Raw genomic sequence first — 24184 nt, 5'->3', positions numbered from 1 at the left:
AGGAAAGAACATGAAGAAGAAAGAAGAAGGACAAGAGACAACACTTTAAATCCTCCATCTTGTCTTCTGTTCTCTAAACTAGTTTAAACTCTAAACCTCAATGTATTCACCTAGTGATTTAAAAAACTTTTTAATCTACACACACTTACACTTTTCTTATTTAACTTTAGCATTTGTTCTCATGTATCACCATGAAAACATGCCCATGAATTTCATATTATATGAAATTCAGTGGTTTTTGTGAATCCTATAGCTAAGTATTAAAAACAAGGGCACACAATCTGTATCTCAGACTGCAACAGCAGGTACCCATGTGACATGCAGTAACAAGGTCACTCCCCTGTGACAAGGCCCCATGCAGCAGACTTAGCCCGCTCAAGGTCACCAACTTCTGCAATACAATGTCTTCTGCAAGGCGCCCAGTACGTCTCCCAGTACTATTTTATAACTCTGTGGAATCAGGGCAAAAGAGAAGAGGTATTCTGTCTTGAAACCAGAACATTTTGATGAGATCTATCAATAATTCTGTATTCTTATACTGTGAAGTTTACAACTGTTTGAGAATTTAGTATGAAGTGTGGCTGAAAATGTTAATTTTTGCTTAACCAAAAAGGAAGACAAACAATATGTTCCATAGCATACTTTATATCTATACATGCTTTACTTGTTCCAGCATTGAACTCTTTATCTCAAGACTTGACATCTTTCCTGAACACAACTTATAGGTCTGATTAAAAAAATAAGTGGAGTTTCTTGATCTGTTGGGGGAGATGGTGGCTGTTGTTTATGATATTATATTGCATTCTTAAATTATAGCTCCGTTTCCTTCTAGCTGATTTGTTAATTTTAAAATTATGTGAGGCTTTTAAAGCACTTTTATTATCCTGCCATTTTTTTTGAGCTAAGCTCAGACTCATACATATCATTTTGCATTAACACAAATTATTGTGTTCTGAACTTAGCATCTTAAATCATTTTGTTTGATCCTGTATGGTTCCACACAGTTGCAGAATTGTAATTACTTTTTATTTTCTTTCCTATGTCACCCCTAGAAAAACACTGATAAACTGTAGACTATTATGGCTGAATTTATGGGACCTCAAGTGCCATGTATTACATGGTTATTTCCTCACAATGTGAAGAGAAAAGTAATTTTAAAGGAAATCCTCCATATTGCCCTGGGGAAATTAATTTGCTTTATTACATAAGAAAGACTGTGTAAGATAACATAAGCAAATACAAATTTGTGATCTGCATCTGGTGCCACTGTCTGGGCATGTAGGGATACATTTTAGAGTTCCAGAGCCCATTTGGAGCTGAGTCTGGTGAATGACATAAAGGGAAAAAGATGGGCTTCTACAGAGACATCAGCATAAAAAAGAAGGTTAAGGGTGATGGGGACCTGGTGGCAAAGGATATGGAAGAGGCCAAGTTGTACTGGAGGTTTCTTCACATCTGTCTTTCCTGGCAAAAGCATTCCTAGGAACATGACACCAGTGGGAAAATTAGGGAAGGGAGTCATGCTCTGGCAAATTCTGGCAAATGGATAAAGAAGCTTTCTTTATCCATGGTGTATAGGTATATAGGATCTGACTGAGACCATTTAAATGACGTGGACTTTCACAGGTGAAAGGGCCTGAATAGGATGCACCTACAAGCACTGGGCAAACTGGCCCATGGCATTGTGAGGCAGCAGCTCTTGACAATCTATGAAGGATCATGGTGATCAAGGAGGTTCCTGCAGTCTGTAAGGGAGCCAGCACCACTTTCCAAGGGCAAGACAGAGAATCCAAGACTCCATAGGTACATCAGCCTCACATTGGTTTCTGGAATAGAGATGGAGCATTTCACCCTGGAAGCCATTCCCAGAACTAGAAGGGATTTAGGAGCAGTCATCATGGATTTCCAGAGGAAAGAATTCCTGGTCAGCCTGACTGTCTCCTGCAGTGAGGTGAATGGCAGGGTGGATGTAGGGGATGTTGTTTCACATGTCCTTAGAAATCTTTTGGACTCTGCCAAAGACAAAACCCTGAAGTTCAGGCTGGATGGACAGACAGAAGGGTGAATCCAAAACTGGCTTCATTACCAGACTCAAAGGCCTGCATCATATCCCAGAGCTGGTTTTTTCCCCTCTCCTCTCTGCTGAAGTACAAATGTTATTTGGGAAAATCTTAGTATCCAGGCCTTTTCTGAATTCAGAACTGAGGATTTAGTTCCTGTTTTCACTCTCAACTTTCAGCTGTCAACAGCTGAGGAACTTGTGTGTACCAACATAATTTTTAATATGATGTCTTTCATTGCTTTCTCCAAACTTTTTTTAAAGCATACTAATGTTTTTAGCTTTTGTTAACACTGTGTTTCAATGAACCTCATAATTTCATTATGTGTGTGGGTGACATACGTACTTTCTGTGTTGTGTTCCTTTCCTTTTATTTATTTTTTTAATTTTTTTAATTTCTTAAGTTCATTACTTTGCAGTATGAGTTGGTTTTTAGTGATGATGTTTTAAAAATTTTATTCTGTTGCATGCTGAGTTCTAAATGCTTAAAATTTGTGAGACTAAATTTGCTTTCTTTTTTATTCCTCCACAGACAGAAAGAGCAATATTAGGATAATATAATTTCATTTAGTCTCAAAGGTCTAAAATCCAATTGTAAACAAGATGGCCAAATAAAATTTATGTTTTCAGGATAAAAAATCAATGTAAACATTTAGGTGGTTACCATGCCATCTTACACATCCGGTTTTGGTCATCCAAATAGAATGATGAACATTATATAATATGACAATTTTGATAGCATGGCTTCCCTACAGACATACAGAAAAATATCTTGTGTATGTTTTAATTTTGCATATCTCTCTCATAGCTATATTCTGAAATCAATCTCTTCAAAGTCCAGGGTTTAAAGGAAATAATGAAAAATGCATCACCTCTCATTAATATGTATCATTTATGTGCATGAAAACTGCACATGCTTTTTGTAATGGATTATAAAATACACTTGATAATGGCTAATGGAGTTAGGGATTTAGTGTGAGTGGGGGGGGTTAACCTATCCCCAATAACTACTATGGCTAATCGCAATTTTGTCACGTGAGACAAAGAACTATTTTTAATTTACTGTTTCCATTGGTTTACCTGTAGGAGTATTTTAGTGAATCAGACATCAAAGCATCATAATTATTTCAGAATTTATGTATCATTTCTTGTTTTCCCCTGTTCATTGGTATTTTCTGTTCTTTCTTTCTCTTACATGCTGCAGTTGCAAACATATTGTGGAGAGAGCAAGGTACTAACAGAGATTACTTTTGTTTGTATTTTCTGTAGTATGATGAAATGCTCATCTGTTGTTTTTTTTTTGTGTGTGTATCTGTGTTCATACTCTTACAGTTGCAGTAATTACCTACCACCTTGAAACACTGAAGAATTTGACTTAAAAAAAATTAAGTGGAAATTAATCTTATAAATGCTCATACTTTTGTAAACTGCTTTTCCTTTTTGGGAGAGAGAAGGAAATAAGTTGTTCACAATTTTCAGACAGTTGTTCAAAGATATACAACAAGAAGCCCAGATTTAAAATGTAGACCTGTAACTTTGAATTGTTGTCATGATGGAACTTCTAACCAGCCAGCCTATATGCTGTTGAGATTGATTTTCTTGTATGAATCTCTCTTATCTGACAAAATTATAAACAGTGTAAAATTGAGACACCTCTTGTTGCTTAATGAAACCAAGAATTTTATTTTTATACTCAGGAAAGTTTTGTAAATAAATGTAGGGGCAGGGAATGGATGTTTGTGATGAACAAAAGGATAAATATAAAGACACAATCAGGTGCTATTAACATAAAAATCATGGAAATTTTATTTTAAAAGCAAAAGATAGGTATTAATTTTCATATATATGACATAATCTCAAAAAATACCCTCATATTCCAGAAAAATATCATAACCTAAGAGTTGTCATGAGTTCTCATTCTGTTGGTCTAAGTAGCCTGCTGTTCATCTAAAGTTGCAATTCAGGAATTAATATATTTAATGAAATTTTTTTAATTATTTCCATTGTAAGATTGATAATAGAAGATAAGAAGTGGATCAGGCTTTGCTGTGAATTTATGCTAGAAATGGTATTTCTTTAGACTTTTTAAAATTTTATTTTTAATTAATTTAAAGATTTAAAAATCTGATATTTCATTTGCCTGTGTGTAGCAACCTTTGGCATTCCCAGTGTATTTATAAATAGGAACTAGTTTTATTTTTTCTTTCCTGTTTTACCAGTTTTTCAGGTGGTACAAACACTCATCTCTGTGATGGTAGTGGAGCACAGCTGTGATCCTCCTGCTCTATTGGCTTTGCAGAGTACAAATGATGTGTTTAGAGTTTCATATAATTCCACTGTTAATAGTTAAACTGATATGCAACAAGATAGTACCAAATTCTCTAAAGTGTGCTGTTCTCACCTCTTGTTGGAAAAGTATCAAGTATGGTTTATCTCAAAACTGAAAACATGATTAGTATCCCCTTGATTTTTAGATGATTGTCTTTTCAAGTCAGTTTGTTGCTTTTAGTCATTAGAATGCACCTTGGAAAATGTAAATGCTGTGACAAAAAAGACCAGTTAAAAGTAATAGTGCTTATGGTAAAGGCATTCAAATTTCTGTGTGACAAATGTGAAACCAATCAAAAAGCAATTTATAGTAGCAGATTTTGTGTCTCCTAGGGTCGCTCTCAATCTCTCCTGCATTTCTCATTGACCAATCTTTGTGTTTCCAACAAATATTGTTACTAATTAATTAATTGTTACTGGAAATATTTTACAAGACAGCAATACCCTGAAGATAACAATAAACACCACCAACTTCTCTGGGCCATGCATACTCTGCCATTTTCTGTTATGAAAGTATTAACAGGTAGGAAGAGAGGGATGGGTGATTAGTAGGACAAGCAAGATCATGAAACCATATATAGGCCTTAGTGCTTAAGATATTTCTGTATCAAATGCACAAAATCTTTATCACAGCCACTTACTCCAGAAAATTCTGAAAGGATTCTGAAGCTGCATGTGTATTAAAATAATAATACAACATATATATAATTATAAATATATTCATATATATGGAAAAGAACCCCCAACCACCACCATTTTTAAAAAAATCATTGTTAGCCAGTTTAAAGTATCAGCTTAAACTAAATAAAGCAAATCTATTTATCTATTGCTTCTGGCATTGCATTAAAAATGTGCAGGATTGTAATTAGTGGGGGGAGGGCTGCAAAATTAACTCTTCAAATGAATAGTTCCTGTAGTTCTGAGAAAGTAGGAGCCAAGGTGATTATATATTTATGCAGTTAGATTTTTTTGCAGGTATCTGTAGCCACTCGCTCAAATAAAGAATTTTGGGTCATAATAAGTTGGAAAAAGGAACTAACTAATTGGATCCATAGGTAAAGTTTTGTTATATGAACTGACTTTCATAACTAGATATTGAAATGGAAGGACGGGTTTGATACTGCATGTCCTTCACTGTTTTTGTAGAACAGTTTGATGAACACTATTATCCAGAATTTGGAAATAAAGCCTTAAAACTTGAGCTGTTTATTAGACATAAATACCTGTGCATTGGAAATCTTGCTTTGGAGTATTGGCACCTGAGGTGGAAGTTTTAGGAACCTGATTATCAAATGTCTGGGTCACCCGGGGCTATCATCTGAGCTACTTCCTCACATTCTGGTATTGCCTATCCTGCTAATTACTATAATATACTTCATCCAGTGAGAAGAGGGAGAAGGGAAAACCCCATTTTGTCCCCAGCCATGTTCACATATTCATCCCCAAGGCACAATATGCCAGTTGCTCAGCTATAGATCTCTCCACTGTGTTCACTGTGTTCACTGACATCAGTCAGGCTTATCTGCAGACTTCAGCTGTTCTTACATGATATGATGTCAGGCATTCTTTAAAGAGAGACCACATACATACATACATACATACATACATACATACATACATACATACACAAACATGCATTCCCCCTACCCCCTCTTGATTTTGTCATTATTTTATTTTTTATTAAGACCTGTTCTCTCTCTCTATTAACATTGGTTTTCCCTCAGAATTTAGGATAAGCAGAATTTCAGATCCAAATTTCTTTTTCATGGGTTTAACTCCTCTGTGTTCCTATACCAAATACTGTCATTCAGGATGCATGCACATTTTTAACATTGTAGCCAAAAGTTTAGTTGGTTAGAATGGTTATAGTTACAACTTTATGAGTACTATGATTTTCTTCAAATAATTTTATTATATATTATTAGTATAATATGAACTGACCATCCATTATTTCATCCACACAGCAAATCAACAACTGTTGTCTTATTTGGCACACAGAAAACTAATGAGACTGTCCTTTTCTTTAGTCATGACCATGATCACAGATATTGTGAGATTTCATGCTACAGATCTGGTTCTCATCTTCTCCACAAAATTTAGCATCATGCCTTTCAGCAACATTGTGGAAGAAGGATTGAATAGTTCGGTAAACACCTATGGCCCTTCAACAAATATCTGCCCAACTCTGTCTTTATAATAAAATAAAATAGAGAATATTTCCTTTTCTGACTGAAATATCAAGTAAGGTTTTAAAGCAAAGACTCGGGTCTTCTCTTTCAGTGCTATACAAAAATTATGTTAAGTCCTCCATCCCTAAGCAAAAGAAATAAAGGTGTACATGGAGAATTTTATTTCAGTGTAGATGATTTCACAAGATCACTTTTATTGCTGGAGCTATCAAACTGTGTATTTCTAGATCTATATTCATAAAGACATGTCTTGCCAATGGAGAAAACTATGTAAAATCTGAATAATGTAACAATTTTGTTTCAGTTTTACAACAAATGATCCCATAGGTTTAGCTGTATTACCATTATACGCATTAACAAACTGATCTCATACCAAACTCTGATTAAGTTTTTAGTTCAAGACAAGGATTTTCTTTTTTGTCATTATTTAATTTTATACATTTCAATGTGTTTTTGTCCCTAAGGTCTGGGAATTGGGAACATGTTTTATGTTTTTTATGAAGATGGCATCAAAGTAATACAACCAGTGGAATGTGAATTTCAGAGGCATATTAAGCCTAGTGAAAAACTCCTCGGTTTTCAGGCAAGTTGTTTTTAACAATCTATTTGCAGTGTTTTCTCAATTGTAATTTTCTTTACATAAGAATTTCTTATTACTCGTTCAGTGTTTTCTGCTTGATAAATTCAGCCATGTTTTCTGAATTAATAAATAGCTTATAATGGTGATCTCAAAATTTCTTGTATTTTCCTCAATTAAATTCAAGCTTTCAGTCCCTCTATTCAATTGAATATTCCCTGAATACTTTTGCAAACCTTTTCCCTCCTTGGCTGTCTTTCTCCTTTCCCAGTTCTTTAACAGCTCTCTATTTCTGGATTTGTTGGGTTTTTTAGTCCCCACCAGCTCCCCACCTCTAACCCACCAGTTAAGTTCATCTTAGTGAATCAGGGATTGATTTTCTCCATGTTAAATATAGGATCTTTGTGGGGTGTGGAGGTGTTAATGGTTTCTTTTTCCTCACTGGATGTTTGTCTGTATCAAACTCCCAGCTATCATGAGGCAAATCCCTGTCCTGGTAAAAGCTCTCACAGCTTCCACTGAAGTTAGTAGAGATGATTGATGCTTTGGTTCCAACTTAAAATTCATATAAGTAGTTGCAATAACTTTACTGTTAACATATTTATAGCTGATTTCTCCAAAATCTTAGAATTTATGATATAGTTTCCCTGAGTAGGATGCATAAAAACACTAGTGTATTCTCCACTTCCATTTATTCTTGTGATGTTTTTCCTTTACTGCTAATCAAATTGCTAGCTGGCATGATACATGTTCCCACAGGAACACTTGGTACTAGTCACTACATTAAGACTTACTCTGTATGATATATCAGCTTTCAAAAATAGTAACTTTTTCTCATTTGGATTTGAATGAGTGACCTTGAAATACATACTAAGCATTGAGCTGTACACTTTGGATTTTTTTTTTTCTCTAATGCCTCAATGACAGCAGAGCTAGAGCTGTCTCAATGGAATTTTCCTCTTCAGTTATCATTACTGATGTCAAAGGCTGCTGTACTCAGCAACAAGATTTATTTTAGTGTGAATAATTATGCTTTGAACAGCTAATCATACCTTGATTTGTGCTGCTTAAGTGAAATTAGGTTGACAGAGCCAAAAATAAGCCAAAAAGCTTTTTTTTTAAGGCTGTTTAATTAAAAAGCTGATTATTTAAGAAGTATGTTAAAAATTTTATTGGTCTGAAGTGCAACCTAGATTTTTAGGAGTATTTTTATTGAAATGTGGCAATAATCAGGATGAATAAGTAAAATTTGTTTCCATTTGGATCCTTTCAAACCTGGAGTTGCATAATAACTATATCCTCATGGCAGGGGCAGGGGAGAGGGGAAAAAAAAAAAAATAATAAAATCCCAGGAAAGTAGGCTACTTGATAACTTTAACATTTTTTAAAAAAAACTTTTTTTAAAAAAAATTATTATTCTCCTTTGAAGAATATCACATATTCCTCAAGCCTCTTTGGAAAAATCTGTTTCCTCTGAATAAAAACAATAAAATAACGCAGTTCTGTCCCAGGATCAGATTTTTAGCATGTGATTGCTTAGTGTAACAGCTCATGTCATAAATTGCTGGTTAGTAATTCTCTTTGCCTCTGTCATATACTTCTACTAATCAGAGATGTTGGTAAGTATACCAAGCATATTTTGAGGTAGCTTTACATAGCCTTTCCCATTAGGGCATCTCCATGACTTAACATTATTAATTATAATACATATATTATAATTAACATTAACATTAACATATTAATAATAAAGGAAATATGTGTTTGCTTAAGCCTCTCCCATTTCTTTACACTTCTCTGAATTAGCTGTTCAAGTGATAAGTACAGCCACAGAAGAGTTTTTTGTTGCCAAACAGTTGCTAAAGTATAGGAAGATTTCTAAATTCAGCAGTGCAGTGTAGATAATACAAAATGTCTGGATATTACACATATATTATATGTGTAATATATTATATATCTGGATATTACACAGTCCAGGGTTCCTGCACAGGTTTCCTGTTTGTCTGTCAAGAAACATCAATTGAGCTTCTGTAAAAGAGTGAGCTCAGGTGTTTCTACATAGCATTGCCCTGTATAGTGAACACAGTACTTACACATGTACATATTTAGGTATGCTAATTTTGCTGAAGGTAAGTATATTTTCTCACTTGCTATATCCTTGAGAACCCTTATCTAAATACTTAATTACCTCTTATGCAACAGAGTGTCAATACAGCAAAACACTTTGGTGTATATCTAACATGGGAATCGATTAGACTCCCTGTGTTTAAAGGGAAGCAAAAGATTTAGTGCTTTTCTGGGTTGTCATGGTTCACAGAAATTGTAAAGACCTCCTTCCCCTCCTTCCCAGAATCTCCTAAATTACTTGAATCTTCTTAATGTCAAGTGCATGTAAAAATTTATTAGTCTGATAGTGAAAATTCTAGATGCATAGGGACAGAAATAAACTGATTTCTATTTTCCAATATAGGCCGTTGCTTAGTTAGACCAGCTTTGACAGCTGTTTGTTTAACCTGTTGTCAAATAGATTCTTAATCATGGCCCAAGTAGAGCCTTTCACCTGTTAAAATATTTCATCATTGTGAAGTGCTTGGGACATTTTCTGCACCAACATTCAACCTCTCTTTATCCTCTGCAAATTAATATTATCCAAAGACCTAAATTCTAATTCTTATGCAAAAGTGTTTTTATTTTCCTTTCACACTGAATCCCAATTAGAATAATTATTTCCAGAGACTGGGAAAAAGCAATTGAAACAGATGCATTTTTGAGACTAACAAAAAAATCCTTTTGGCTTGAACATAAAACTGATTTTCTGTTCATTACAAGAAGTAGCACATAATGGCCAAATTTCGGTGAAATATGCCATCTCACATTTGAATATATGCTGGAGATCGGAGCAAAATACTTCATTTCAAAATGAAGTTTTGTTACTAATGTTACTACATGGCGGACCAAAATTTCCACAGCAAATTAGAATGAAACATATTTTGTAGTCCACAAAAACTGCCTTGGTTTACACTTTTACAGCACAGAAAGTGTAGTAAATGCTAACCCTTGTTTGTTTAAAAAAAAAAAAAAGGATTTTAAAAAATCCTGTCTGAATTAATAAAGAATGTCAAGAAAACATTTAATGTAGGAAGAGGTAATACATAAATTCAAGTCTTAAAACACGCACTGTTGCAGCCTGTTGGTATCATCTTACTCTTGGGCAGCCATAACATAGCTAGACATTTCATTACACTGCCTGAAGAGTTTGACTCACATCCTGTTAAAACACCGAGGACCCTTGCAGTCACTTAATAAACATAGAATTTGCACGTATAAATCTGCAAGTACGTGTTTCCTCTTGAGATTTTTTTGCCCCAGACTATCTTGAAAAACTTTCTCTAAAGATTTATTTTCCTCCATCTGCTGACTTGTTACCGAACAAGTCACTTTTTGATTAAAAAGTCTGGGAGGAATACAACAATGAAGTAAATTAATGTTTTATCAGATGTTAACTTTTTTTTTTTTTTTTCAGAGAGAATAAATTAGGAAAAAGTAAATTGCTCACATTTTAATTAGAAGAAGAAAATGGTGGGTTTATGCTTATATTTTAAGGAGAAATTATTTTAACCAATTACCCAACCACTGGGGAAATTAATACGGAGACTCAGAATAACTGCCTGTATTGTAAAAAGAAGACCAAACTGTCTAATCAGATAAATGTCATATTTTCAAAAACAAGATTTCAGTTCTGTTGAAACAGTTTCAGATAAATGCAGATTTGAGTAACTAGGGAAACAACCACACAAACCAGTTTATACTGGGGAAAACACTGTTTTGGATATGAGAATTCTGGTGTATAATTTTCACTGTTACGTTGGAAAAAAAGATTTTTTTGCTTTTATTTTATGTTTTCATTGTTTTTGGGCAAGGTGAGAATTGGCATTGGATTATAGAAATTTATGACAACTTGAAAAATATTTTAGAACCTTTAAAATACATTTGTATATGTAGATGTGTATATGTGTGATTGTATATGTATATATATATGTATATACATAAATAACACTATATTTGTACTGGTCTTACTGTGAAAAAATCTTTAAAAATACACTTCTGAGTATTTCAGACTCAGATTCAGGAAAATGTATAAGACAGTAACTCATCTCTGGATATAGTTGTAAGTGCTTAAGTTAGAGTATTTTGCTATTATGCTATACATCCCACAAGGGGAGGTGGTATCAGAGAAATCATTTACACTAATCTATATGATGCCATGTGAGAGAAATACAGATTCCTTCAGCAGAAGGCAGAGTTATTTTTGAATAATATACTGAATATGTCCTTGCAGAATTCAGTCCCAGAAACTCATGTAAATTAATGTGGGTTCCTGAGAGATGACTGAAAAAAATGTCTCTGTGTAGATTTGTTACAAACATTTGTGGATTCATTGTTTGAAGGTGCTGTCTCTGAGGAGTAAAGAGGATGGTGTAAAACAATCTAGATGTAGTTATCTGTTTTGATTAAACATGGAACTAAGACAAGGTGTATTTAGAATAAATATAAAAAATAATGAGATCAGTGAAACAACTTGAAGTGACAATTACCCAGAAAGCAAATGACAATAGATCACTGATATGACAATTTCACATCATACTAAGAGACATACTTGCATATGTTGACTTTATGCAACAATGAAAGGCATTTAGCTACTTTTAAAAATAAAAGTCCCATTTGTCCCATGCCTGTTATTCCTTAAAAAAACCAGATTTTTAACTTCTCCCTTTGATCTACGTGGAGGTTTTTTTTCAGCACAAACTAAATCCTGTTACTTATTTCTAAGTTTTCCTGAAGTTCCTGGTGATACGTTATCACATGGTCCCTGAGTTAGTAACCTTTTCCTTATCATATGATTCCTGAAAGACCTTCCTTTTGCTGAGGTTTAAGAGCCATGTAAAAGCAAGCAGCGGCTTTCAATCTTCTGCAAAGAAACACCCTCTGTTAAAGCTGGAGATCGATTTATTTCTTCTTTTGACACATAAAGATTGAGTGTATTTTTGAAAATGTAGAGGCACAGCAGGCAAAGAAGAAGAATTCTCAAAGAGCATTGCTTGGTGCCAGAGATTATGTTTGGCCACATGATGTTTCCTGTGCCTTTTAAAAGGCGTTTGATGCTTAGAGACAGAATTCTTGTTTAGGAGCTCACCACCATCTCTTGCTGCTCATTCTACATTGAGTCATTATCTGCTGACATATCATAATTATTTTCACAGTGGCCAGTTATGATGTATCAGGCAGAGCATTCTAAATTAGGAATAAGGAGCAGATAAGTGGCAAAAAGAAATAATACTTATGATTTGGTAAAATTGTCCCTTGTGATGCAAAGCATTTAAAATACAAGGCAAAAGAAGAAAAGGTCAGGAAAACAAAATCACTTGATACAACCTCTACTTTTCCAAGTAGAGTGTTTTTCAGGTCCATGTGTTTAAATAATTATAATGTCCATCATAGGAAAGAAATCATGCTATTTCATAAACAGAATTCCCACATACAGTAATATATTTGACAAAGTAACTTTTAATTTTGATTAAAGCAAGCTTTTTCTGGAAGAAAATATTCACAAGTAGTAGTTAAATACATGATGATTGGCCATATATTTCTACAAATAGGAATAGTGAGCATGTAAATTACAGTTAGCTATTTTGACTGAGACTGTTATATTATAGTTATATGTATTATGAAATATCAGTTCAGTGAACAGATTTTTAGTTTTGTCAAATTCATCCCTTTGCAGGAATGGAAGGGAATTGCAGAGGGAAGGGATGGTAGTAAGAAGACATTTGATGTTTTTTTGGCTTATCACTAGTAAGATAGGCCATGAGAATATCTTATGGCAGAAGTAGCAAAACTTTTTGATCTTTGAAACAACCTATCAGCAATCCAGGTGACCAAACAGCTGATCTCTGTGCTGCTTTGCCCCTATGCCATGTGACAATTTGGACCACAGCACCACTCCTTTCTCATCAATTGTGCATTATCATTTCCCCAGTTAGGTATTTGCCTGGTTTACCGCTGTGTTCTCAGCTGCAGGGTAAGTCATGCCTGCACTTGTACATTATCATTTCCCCAGTTAGGTATTTGCCTGGTTTACCACTGTGTTGTCAGCTGCAGGGTAAGCCATGCCTGCACTTGTACATTATCATTTCCCCAGTTAGGTATTTGCCTGGTTTACCACTGTGTTGTCAGCTGCAGGGTAAGCCATGCCTGCCCTGCCTCCCTTTGCAGGGCTCTGTGATGCTGCTCAGGTGGGAGCTGCAGGACCCAGGCATTGTGTGTCTGGTTTGCTTCCCTGGTTTTGAGGTCTCCTGCCCCTTGCCCACTTTATTTCTACATGTATGGTTGTTTCAAATTGGTTTCTTTCTCAGGTGAACAATACTAACTTTTTGAATCTCTAAAATAACATCCCAAAATTTGGTGTATGAATTATTTTATAGTGCTTGTGAGTTGTGGTGCTTACAGGTGTGTAAGTTTTGCTAACGTAAGTTTATGTCCTAGTATCAGCTGTCCTTTTTTCTTCCCTACATTTTCTGAGTTTTTTTTACAGTTAAAAAAGAAGAAAATGAATATAATTTGTCTTTCTATTAGATTGTTGACTGTTTGATTCTTACATTTTCCTGTTTCTATTGAACTATAGGATGAAGTTTGTCCCAAAGCAGATGGTGATCCTGTTCAGCGGTGTGTTTGGGCAACTGCTGTTAATGTAAAAGATAAATTCATATATGTGACTCAGCCCACACTTGACAGAGTTCTCATTGTTGATGTACAGTCTCAGAAAGTTGTACAGGTATTTATTTCTCATTTTTTTAGTTACTAATTTATTTAGACAGAGGAATTTAAGGCTTCCTTCATATTTCAGAAACAGAAATAATACATCTTGAGAGTAGACACATTATATGGAAAAAAGCTCACTTAATTTCGACAATTAGCAGCAGTTTCTGTTTAGCAACTGTTCTTCTCAATAGACAATTGTGAGAAAGATAACATGAACATAGCTCTTATAAATATTATTCAAGTAGTTGAGGAACTGAGTTCTTCAGGAAATTTTTGACTTGAGATATCTTTCAGTCTAGAACAAGGATTGTCTAAAATAGAGTCTTATCACAAGAATGTTTCTATCAGTTTTGACAGAAAGGTCAGGTTTGGCTACAGAAGGTGGAGGACTCTGTTTGCTTTTAGACAGAGAAATTATGGAAACAGTAAAAATAAACACCACCCTCAGCCAAGACTGGAGACTTTGAATTCAATCTTCTCTACTCCTCTTGGTCTCTGGGATGCTGGAGATATTCTGCTCTGAAAATAATTCATTGAATAGAAGAGAGACATCAGTTCTATGCTACAGTGATTAAAACAGTCATAGAGTTTGAGCAAAACCAGGTGTGGCGTGTTGGACTTGAAGCCAGATATCCACCAGAGCCACTCTATCACTCTCTCCCCAAATGGGCAGAGAAATAAAAGGTTCGTGGGTTGAGAGGAGGGAAGGGAAAAATCACTCACCAGTTACCATCACATGCAAAACAGACTTGACTTTGATAATAAATTCAGCTCTTTTCCCTACCAAAACCTAAGATATTGGGTAGTATAACAAATCCTAAACACCTTCCCCCAGCGCTACCTCCTTCCTGGGCTTAGTTTTATTCCTGACTCTCTACCTCCTCCCCCACCAGCTATGAGGGAGATGAGGAATGGGGAGGTCAGTTCATCAGTTTGTCAGATGTTATTGCTGCTGCTGCTGCTTTTTCCTCAGAGAGAGTAGTCTTTTCCCTCCTCCTTCGTGGGGCTATTCCCATGGGAGACAGTCCTCCATGAACTTCTCCAGAATGAGTCTTTCCCATGGGCTTCAGTTCTTCACAAGCTGCTCCATTGTGGGTCTCTTTCCATGGGATACAGTCCTTCAGGAACAGGTTGCTCCAGGCTGGAGATCACGAGTCCTTTGAATAAATCTGTTTCAGTGTGGATGCCTCTTCATAATTTCACGGGTCCTGCCAGGAGCCTGCTCCAGTATAGGCTTCCCATGGATTCAGAGCCTCCTTCAGGCATCCACCTGCTCCAGTGTGGGGTCCTCAAGGGACTTCAGGTGGATCTCTGCTCCACCATAGACCTCCATGGGCTGCAGGGGCACAGTTGCTTCACTGTGGTCTTCAGCAAGGGAATCTGTCCTGGCTCACCTCAAGCATCTCCTGCCTCTCCTCCACTGGCCTGGGCGCCTGCAGAGCTGTTCCCCCGACATATTCCTCTCTCAGCTGGTTGCTAGCACTTCTCCACAAAACACTTTAGTGTGTCTCTGCTGTGTTTTCCTAGAGGTCCTAGCCCACCACTGATGGACTAGTGACTGGCCAGCAGCAGGTCTCTGTTGGCACCAGCTGGCACAGGCTGTCAGACATGGGGGAAGCGTCTGGCAGCTTCTCACAGAAGCCACCCATATAGCTCCCCCCGCTACCAAAATCTAGTCACACAAACCCATTGCACCAAGGTACAAGGCAGCACTTATAGTCTCATCATATTTATAGGAAACAGGTGTTCTTTAGCTAAATAAAACATGGATTTTTATTTTTTTTTTAATTAGAAACCTAACTAAATTGTTACTTAAATAGAGCTTTTCTTCATGCCTTTTGCTTTCTTCACTGATAAGTGAATGAAAATCTTTAAAGTATAGATTATATATTAGGCTCCAGGGAGACAGTATTGAGTCCTTTCACTACTTAAAGGGGACTTATAAGGAAGTTGGAGACAGATTTATTAGTAGGGACACTAGCAGTAGGACAAGGGGTAATGTTTTTAAACTAAAAGACAGTAGATGCAGACTAGATATAATGAAGCCATTTTTTACAATGAGGTTTGAGAAACACTGACAGAGGTTGCCCAGAGAGGTGGTAGGAGCCCCAAACCTGAAAGCCTTCAAAGTCAGCTTAGATGGGGCTCTGAGCAAACTGATCTAGTTGAAGATATCTCTACTGAAAAATGGAGTTTTTGGACTAGATGACGTTTAAAGGTCCCTTCCAATTCAAATTATTCCATGATGTAAGTATTCACATTTATTGTGTATATGCATATAAAAATGAAAGATGAATAAGAAAATTGCATTTATAAAATTGCATTAATTTAAAAAGTAATTTTAATGCTTTTGATTGCTTGAAACATCTGCTTTCTGAATTCTATGTCAGCTGACTTAGACATGGCTTCTTCAAAACTTGAACTATCCAAATGTTGGCAGGGACTTATAAAATGTTTTACTCAAGAAGTTAATAATAAAAAGGTGAGGTTTCTTCATTTAAATTTACCTTTGTATATTAAAACACAGACAAACTGAGTGGGTAATAATATATTTTTATTTTTTTTTCTGAAAACAGTAATTTTTTGCAACCACTTTGATATACTACTTCAGGAAGACAGACTAAAATCCCATAGTCTCAACACAGTCCATAAATTTGAAGGACTGGAATGTCTGGTGATGTTTTCCATGGTCTCTGACTGACATTCAGGCATCAGGTTCCTTTTCTTGACAGGAGGGATGAAATATCACTGTAATTCCATTTATTAGCATTTAGACTTCAGTGTCAAAAGTACACAATTCCTTTTGAGCTCACTGAAAATAGTTTTTAATTCAGGTTTTATGAAATAAGTTCATTAGTAGGCTCTTCTAATTTGTCTTCATTTGAATCAGTTTATTGTTTTAAATTTAAAATATCACTTTACTATTACAAAATGTGAAGAGGTACTTACTGCAAAGATGTATGTTAATTAAAAAATAAAATTCAGTAAATTAACTACTAATTAAAGGTTCAGGCCTTCCCCAGAAATACGTAAAGCAATTGTGCAGTTTTTGAATGGTGTTAGACTGTTCTATCATAAAAATATTCAGGTTTCTGTAATGAGCTGAAAAGCAGACATACAGAATGCCTAAGTTTAGCAAAGAGCTTTGTGCACTACGTCTGTGCTGCTTAGCAAGTATATTGAGCTAAAACCAGGATACTCCAGAAGCTTTCATGTTATTCTGGGGGAAAAAATCACTTTCAATGGAATTTTATTTTAAGGGATAGAATAGCATTGCTTTTCCACTAATTTAGTAATTTCCAGATTATGAAGTAAGGGAAGTATAGAATTAAATTTACCCCAGCTGTGGAAAATCTTTGCAGGAATGGAAGTCTTGGTTTTGATGGTTTTAGATACTTAAATATTAATAATAATAAATTATTATCCCATTTCACAGTACTTAACAAAGGTTTTTGATAAGACAATATATACCAGGGAATAACAGTTTAACCAGATAAATAAATTGAACCAGATGTTAGATAGATGTTAAATAGACTTAAAAACCAAGAAAAAGCAAACAAAAAAACCCACACAACAAGACAAAATAAACCAAACCAAAAATATCAATAGTTGTACACAAAACAAATAAATAATGAAAGCATAAAACCTATACAATATTTTTACATATGATATAAAACTGTAAAAAGTAAAACCCCTGCTGATTCACAGATAGGTTTTATACTTGAAGGCTAATTTGGAATTTAGTGATGAGAGATACTTTGTTTTACATTTCTTAAAACATGCATGATTCTGTCTTCTTGTCGGTTAAAAATACACATTTATTTTCTAGCTTTGTGTTTTGCAGGCAGGAAGAATGTTCTAACCATTAAATGTTGCTCTATTTATGTGATATGCACTTACAAAAACACTTTTACAAACAGGAGCCGCAGAAGGGAATTTAGTTTTCCAGATCAGTCTATTTTCATTACTTAAAGTACTGACTAGCATGAAGTAAAATAAAGATTTAATGCATTTTTGGAAAATAGAAACTCAGCTGTTCAGAAATGAGAGAATTTGTCTTGTTAGACTGCCTTTTTCCTAAAGATCATAATAATACAGTGGATATAATTTCCATACATGTATATGTGCATGTAACTACTTGTGATTTACATCTCAAAAAGGAAACCACCTTGCAAAAAAAGCCACGTTGGCTAGTGGGAGAAAATGTGGAGATAATTTCATATTCTGAAAGCAAGAACACTCTAATGAAACTTCCATCACTGTGCAAAAACCCTAAAGAAAATTAAAAATTTATTTGAAAGAACTTTAAGTCATGTAGTGATGCTGTTTTCTGTGTAAAAATAATGCTTATTTGGTTTTGCTTATTACAATGTTTTCTTTAAAGTACTACTATACATGTTATTCCTTTCTGCTATGAAAGTTAATGTAAAAGGTGTGCAGATGTGTGACAACTAGATTTGAGGATGATTTATTTTTATGACAGGTATATTTATCAAAATAAGTACTTTAGAGGATTCTATAGCAGACTAAATTGAAATTTATTTGAAACATGGTTGTTGTATCTTTAGAGATGTATATAGAGAGAGACTTTTTGGCTTATCCAGGTAATCTCATTGTAACATCAAGAGAAGCATTTGCTTTCATTTCTAAATTCTTGAAAGCAAGAATTTTGCAGTGTTGCATAGCAGCACACCACTTAGTGGAATGACTTACAGGCTGAAGTAAACGGAGTCCTCGTCCTTCAGACCTCGGTGTGCTGCTGGCAGATCAGCCTGGTCAGCTAGAAACAGCTGTGAAATTCTGCTTCTGAGATGCCCAACTCCTTTTTGCTGCTGGCTTCCCTCTAGGGAGCTGTGCTGCCTGTGCCTGACCCTGCAGGCAATTCCTTCTGCTCCTCCTGGCTGTGCCATGACCCCAGCTCTGAACGCAGCTGGCAGTCCTCTGGCAGAGCATGTATGGGTCAGACCTTTATCTGGGGAAGCCAAAAGGAAATTAGATATGCCTTGACAAATTAGCTATACAACAGTTCAAGTATTATTTTAAACAACTTGTTTTCTGGCGTGTAACAGAAAGAAGTTATCAAACAAAAATGACCTTTTTCAAGGGGTAACTTCTGATTTTAAATGAGCCGGTGAGCAACCTGGCTTCATTTTCCATTTTCAAAAGGAAAAACAAATTCTGCTTAGATGAAGTGGTCGCTTGCAACACCTCAGGAGTACAGTTAAGTATCATCAGCAGTCTCAGCCAGCCATTAGTGCATTATCTTGAGGATCTACATCATTAGTTTAAATTAGATTCACTTAATTAGCCAGCTGGTACTCTCCTTGACACACTGATAAACAAGCTGTGCTTTACAGTTCCATAATGGTAAGACTAAAAAACAATTTCCACCTATTTTTTCTTCTTTAATGGTGAAAAATAAAAAAGTAATCCCCTCACTTGTTTAACTTGTGCATAAAATCTCTTAATCAAATACATTGTCCTCCCATTTTCATTCTTCCGAATCCTTTTTGTAACAAAGGAAGTTTAGAGCTCAGCTGTCTAAAAGGTTGATGGTCTCAAGAGAAAATGCTTAAAGTTCTAGGGAAAACACTTTGTTTCTGATCACAGGTCTATGAAAAGTAGCAACTGTAATTGGAAAACATATGAGAATAATCCTTTCTACTTCAACAAAATACACACATTTTAAGAGATAGGAAACTTTCGGTGCAGCAACATCATGTTGATTTCTTGCAGTAACATATTCCATTAATTCCAGTGTGTGGCTTGAGAATACGCTTCCCTTTTTAACCATTTTTTGGTAATTGGTGTAGTTTTTCAGCCAATTCATGTAAAGTGAGAGTGATGGCATGGAAAGAAGATAAGTAGTTTTGTACTTGATTTAAAACCTTTGTTTTCAACTTCTTAAAGGCTTCAGTATAATGTGTTTTTGATACCAAGTGTTAGAGTACTTAATGAATAAAAAATACATTTTCAGCAATTCAGTGCCTCTGAATTTATCAGAGGGCTGTTTCAACAATCGACAGTGTAATTCTTAAATACAGTCTGAAAATATCTGAAAATGCATATCTACTCATCATTTTCATTCAAGCATATATATTATGTTTCCTTTGAAAATGTGATGGAAAGAAAGGATTTCTTTCTTTGTTGTATTTCAGGCAGTAAGTACAGATCCTGTTCCTGTGAAACTACACTATGATAAATCACATGATCAAGTCTGGGTGCTGAGCTGGGGAAACCTGGAAAAGAATTCACCAACTTTGCAGGTGAGGTGATCACAATGATTATATGTAAGGAAATACAGACAGTGTGAACCTTTGTGTAATTGCAATGTGTTGTCTATTTTCCTTTAAGCGTATTAAGTGTATTTTCCTGACCCCAGCAGGAGCAGAGAAATGATTTTTGTTAACCAGAAAACAAGTTAGGCAACTGACCTTGACAAAAAACTTAATGATTATTTTCAACACCCTTAGTCAGGATTGACAGTAGAAAATTGATATAAGGGTAAGGAATGCAGCTGAAAACAGCAGCATGTTCAGTACTGCCTGTCTTTTGAGAGCAAGCTGTTGCTCTTCATGATATTTCTGTCCCTAATTAGATAAACCAGTTTTTAGACATATATCCGTTTCATTAAAGTCCTATTGACACTTTGGAGGTGTCAAGCTCTGTCTTTATTGTGTTTTTTCAGATGAAAGATATTAAAAATCTTGATTTTTTTCCAATACCTTGGAGCAGTGACAAACCTAGCAACAGTCACTAAAAAAAAATCTCAAGAAGCTGTACTTACCTTACTACTTTTTTATTAATTTCTGCTCCTTATTTATAGCAATCCCTTGAGACTATGATGATCAGCCTTATATAATAATTTTTAAAAAATCATTTTTCTTTTAATAATTTCACCTTTTCTTCAGAAATTTATGAAATCCTTATGTATTTAATATATACTTATATATAATAAAAAGCATAAGAGAAATTTGAAAAGCAATGTTAGTAACATTTGAAATCACATTTTCAATACCTACACTCTTAGTAACTTTGAGATGCAAGGTAATTTTTGTTAAAATTTAGTTGCCACTCCTCCTCAGTGCTGATAATTGAGTCAATCTCACCATATTTTTAAGTGAGTGATCATCCTCACCCTCATTTTTAACTACAGTATAGACAATAGATTGTCTTCTTTTCTAAAAAAAAATCCACTCTGAAATGCACATATGTGAAAAGCATAGTGGCTATTATATGGAATTGTCTTTTGTTCACCCATAAACATTTGCTTGAGAGAAGGTCCAAGATTTTGGGATTTGAATAAAATTGGTTCATAAGAATTTAGGGAATATGTAAACTCAGTTGAGCTTGTTCTTCTGAAATGTGTCTGTGCTATGTTGAATCATCTCATGATTGACAAGAATTGGAGTATGCATAGCCAGATGTTCCAGTGGATTTGTTGATAGCATTTTTTCACTCTGGCTGAAGTGCTTAAAAATTTAATCTTACTCTAAGATCTAGTGTTTTAAAAAAGATAAACAAAAAACTTACTTTAAACTAAGAATTGTTAAGAGGTTTAGTAATATAAATGAATAAATATGGATTCAGGGGTAATAAAAAAAGATGGAGGGGAAAGGTAAGTATGAAGACTTAAGTGGTCAGGTATGTAATAGTTCTCTGAAATCTGTAATGTTGGTCAGTTTTACTCATCATCATTTGTATCCCTTTTCTTGGTAACTGAAAGCCAATACAAGAGAGTACAGAGGCAATCCTGTATTCATTCATTTGGGTTGAGATTTGATATTTAAAGGGTATTTCTGTAGTTTATAATGATGTTACTTTATGCAGGTGATAACGCAAGCCAGTGGGAGTGTTTCTCACCACACAATCCATACTCAGCCAGTGGGAAAGCAGTTTGACAGAGTGGATGACTTTTTCATTCCAGCTACAACCCTCATCATTACCCATGTACGGTAAGTTAACTGAAGGAGGTGAGTGTAGGATTGGCTTTGTGTTCATCCTAAGAACAGGTTCTGCCCGTGACAGAGCTGAGCAATTTGATCAGCTGGATTTTAAAAGACATGGAACAGAGAAAGAGAGGCTGAGTAAAACAGGACAACACTTAACACAGGCACAAAGCAGAGCTCTCCCCAAGACATCTTAGAGGAAAATCTATTTTTCTTCCTCAAAATACACTAGTAAGAATGTGATATATAATTTTCTTTTAATATTTTTTTCTGTACCATTTTGACCTCTAGGTATTGAATAATTCTGCAGTCTAGGATTATTTCAGATGAGTATTGCATTAATGTGTATTAACTAGTAGTTTGTATGTTTAGAACTTCTATATTTCTTTGCAAGCTGACATCGATCCATTTTGTCTCAAAACAGCTCTGCCTACAATTATCCATTGTTTATTCTGATATTCCAAGTTCAAGTTTCTATAGTAATACCTTGATTAGGTAATCTTAAATGTCACCATTCTGTTCTAGCAAAATTCTTAAAATACAGGTGTAAATAGGCATCCCCATGAAAAAGGATATAATTTATGATTGTAGTGAGTGGTAGTCTTTTAAATGTGAAAACGTGCAATTTAGGATGATTTTACAGCTGATTTTAGAATTTCCTCTGTATGTGACTGGGAAGAATCTTGTCTTCTGTATCAAAGAACATTTGTCTTTTTCTAAAGACATTGCTGCTGAAAGATTTTTTTTATAATTCCCTGCAAAACTCTTAACAAACAAGTAAGTTAGCAATCAGCCATTTACAATTTAAAAAGAAATTTATAAATTAATATAGCTGAATAATAAGTTGACTCTAAGTACCATTATTACCATATTTCTTGAATGGAGTAGACAAATTCCTCTTGTGTCCCTGAAGTAATCTGTACTCCTCACATTCAGAGGCCTTAGAAAAACATGAAATATTTCTGCTGTATTTGGAACAGATATGTGTTATGATAACAGAAGTTACTGTTTCATAAACTAGCAAGTACTAGAGGTGCTGCCCAAACAGAACTGACATTTAGATGCTTTAATGTTCAGGTAAATGGAAAAATAAAACCATGGATAGCAATAAACATCATACTAGGAGGGGAATCAGGACTGGGAAAAGAAAAATAGGGCCAGTCCAAAGCTAGTGTTGGATTTTAACTATTTTAAGTTGATATTTTGTTCAAATATGTCAAGTAGGCACTTCCTGCTCTTCCTGTTCCCTTCAGCCACTGAGTCATTTCACATGTCCTATATGCAACTCAAGAGGAAATAGAATAAAGAAATAAAACACATAGGAATAAAAAAGGGGTATGAGATTAATTGAAAACTGAAAGAATGAAATCTGATAAGTGCCTGCAGATATATAATAAATATGTACATCAATTCAGGCCTAGTATGTTTTTTTGTTTGTTAGTGGCTGTTGTTGTTTTTGTTTTATTTTTTTAATATATTCACATGGCAGATAAGATTGCCAAAATGCTGAAAGAGAATTCCTGGTCTGGCAAAAAGCCTGCAGTAGTTTGTCCACTGCTAAACCCATAGATTTGAGGAGTTTGAAGAACAAAATCAATTTGGTTTTACCAAATAACGAGCTTCAGGGATATGCTATTATTTCTGAATAACTTTTCTAAAAAGAGAATAAGAAACCCACTATGTAGACAAATAAAGTGTTTTTTTTCCAATGTATTCTTCAAGAGCTCTTTATGTTAATCAGTTGTTAAAGAATTTGTCTTCCATAAAATATCTGGCCTGCAAGTACCTTGCTTTTTTTGTTTAAATAGGAATGCAATATGTGAATGATGTTATGGGAAAGATTTAAAATTAACTTTATTCATCAAATTAGTAGTGATGTAGGAAAGCCCAGTCTATTACATTTACAAAGAAAACTACTCAGTCACAACATGTGTTTCTTAAGGCTGTTAGGCAACAAACATAAACCTTGAGTTTATTATTCTTGGGAGTGTACAGCAACCAGGGGAGCAATTTATGAGTGTGAATTGCAAAAAACAGCTAAAAGGGAAATAACCCCACTGGCTAAGTTGGCTGGCATAGTTAATTGCCCAAGGGCCCTATTTACTCTTTGTCAGAAATCAGCTCCCTTTGACCATGCAACACCAGCCCTGTTCAGAAAAATGAAAGCTTTCTGTAGCTAGGTGCATTTGTCACCTGTAAACTGAAATTCTGAATGATGGAGCAGAAGACAGCATGGCTTACCAAATTAGCATCCAGAACTAAACTC

The 24184-nt window shown here is 35.0% G+C and overlaps 1 protein-coding gene across 2 annotated transcripts in view; it reads left to right on the top strand.

Moving 5' to 3' along the window:
* FSTL5 (follistatin like 5) overlaps nt 1-24184 on the top strand; it is a 275638-nt gene that overhangs the window by 225814 nt on the left and 25640 nt on the right. The window contains exons 11-15 of one of the 2 annotated variants that reach the window (XM_015623546.2): nt 3264-3290; nt 7041-7159; nt 13833-13982; nt 20128-20235; nt 21800-21924. In XM_015623546.2, coding sequence (XP_015479032.1) covers nt 3264-3290; nt 7041-7159; nt 13833-13982; nt 20128-20235; nt 21800-21924 — 529 coding nt within the window. The remainder of the gene's footprint in view (nt 1-3263; nt 3291-7040; nt 7160-13832; nt 13983-20127; nt 20236-21799; nt 21925-24184) is intronic. The other variant, XM_015623545.2, reaches the window with a different exon arrangement.

This window comes from Parus major, chromosome 4, assembly GCF_001522545.3.
Source record: "Parus major isolate Abel chromosome 4, Parus_major1.1, whole genome shotgun sequence".
Taxonomy (NCBI): domain Eukaryota; kingdom Metazoa; phylum Chordata; class Aves; order Passeriformes; family Paridae; genus Parus; species Parus major.
This window is presented reverse-complemented; position numbering and strand designations above follow the sequence as displayed.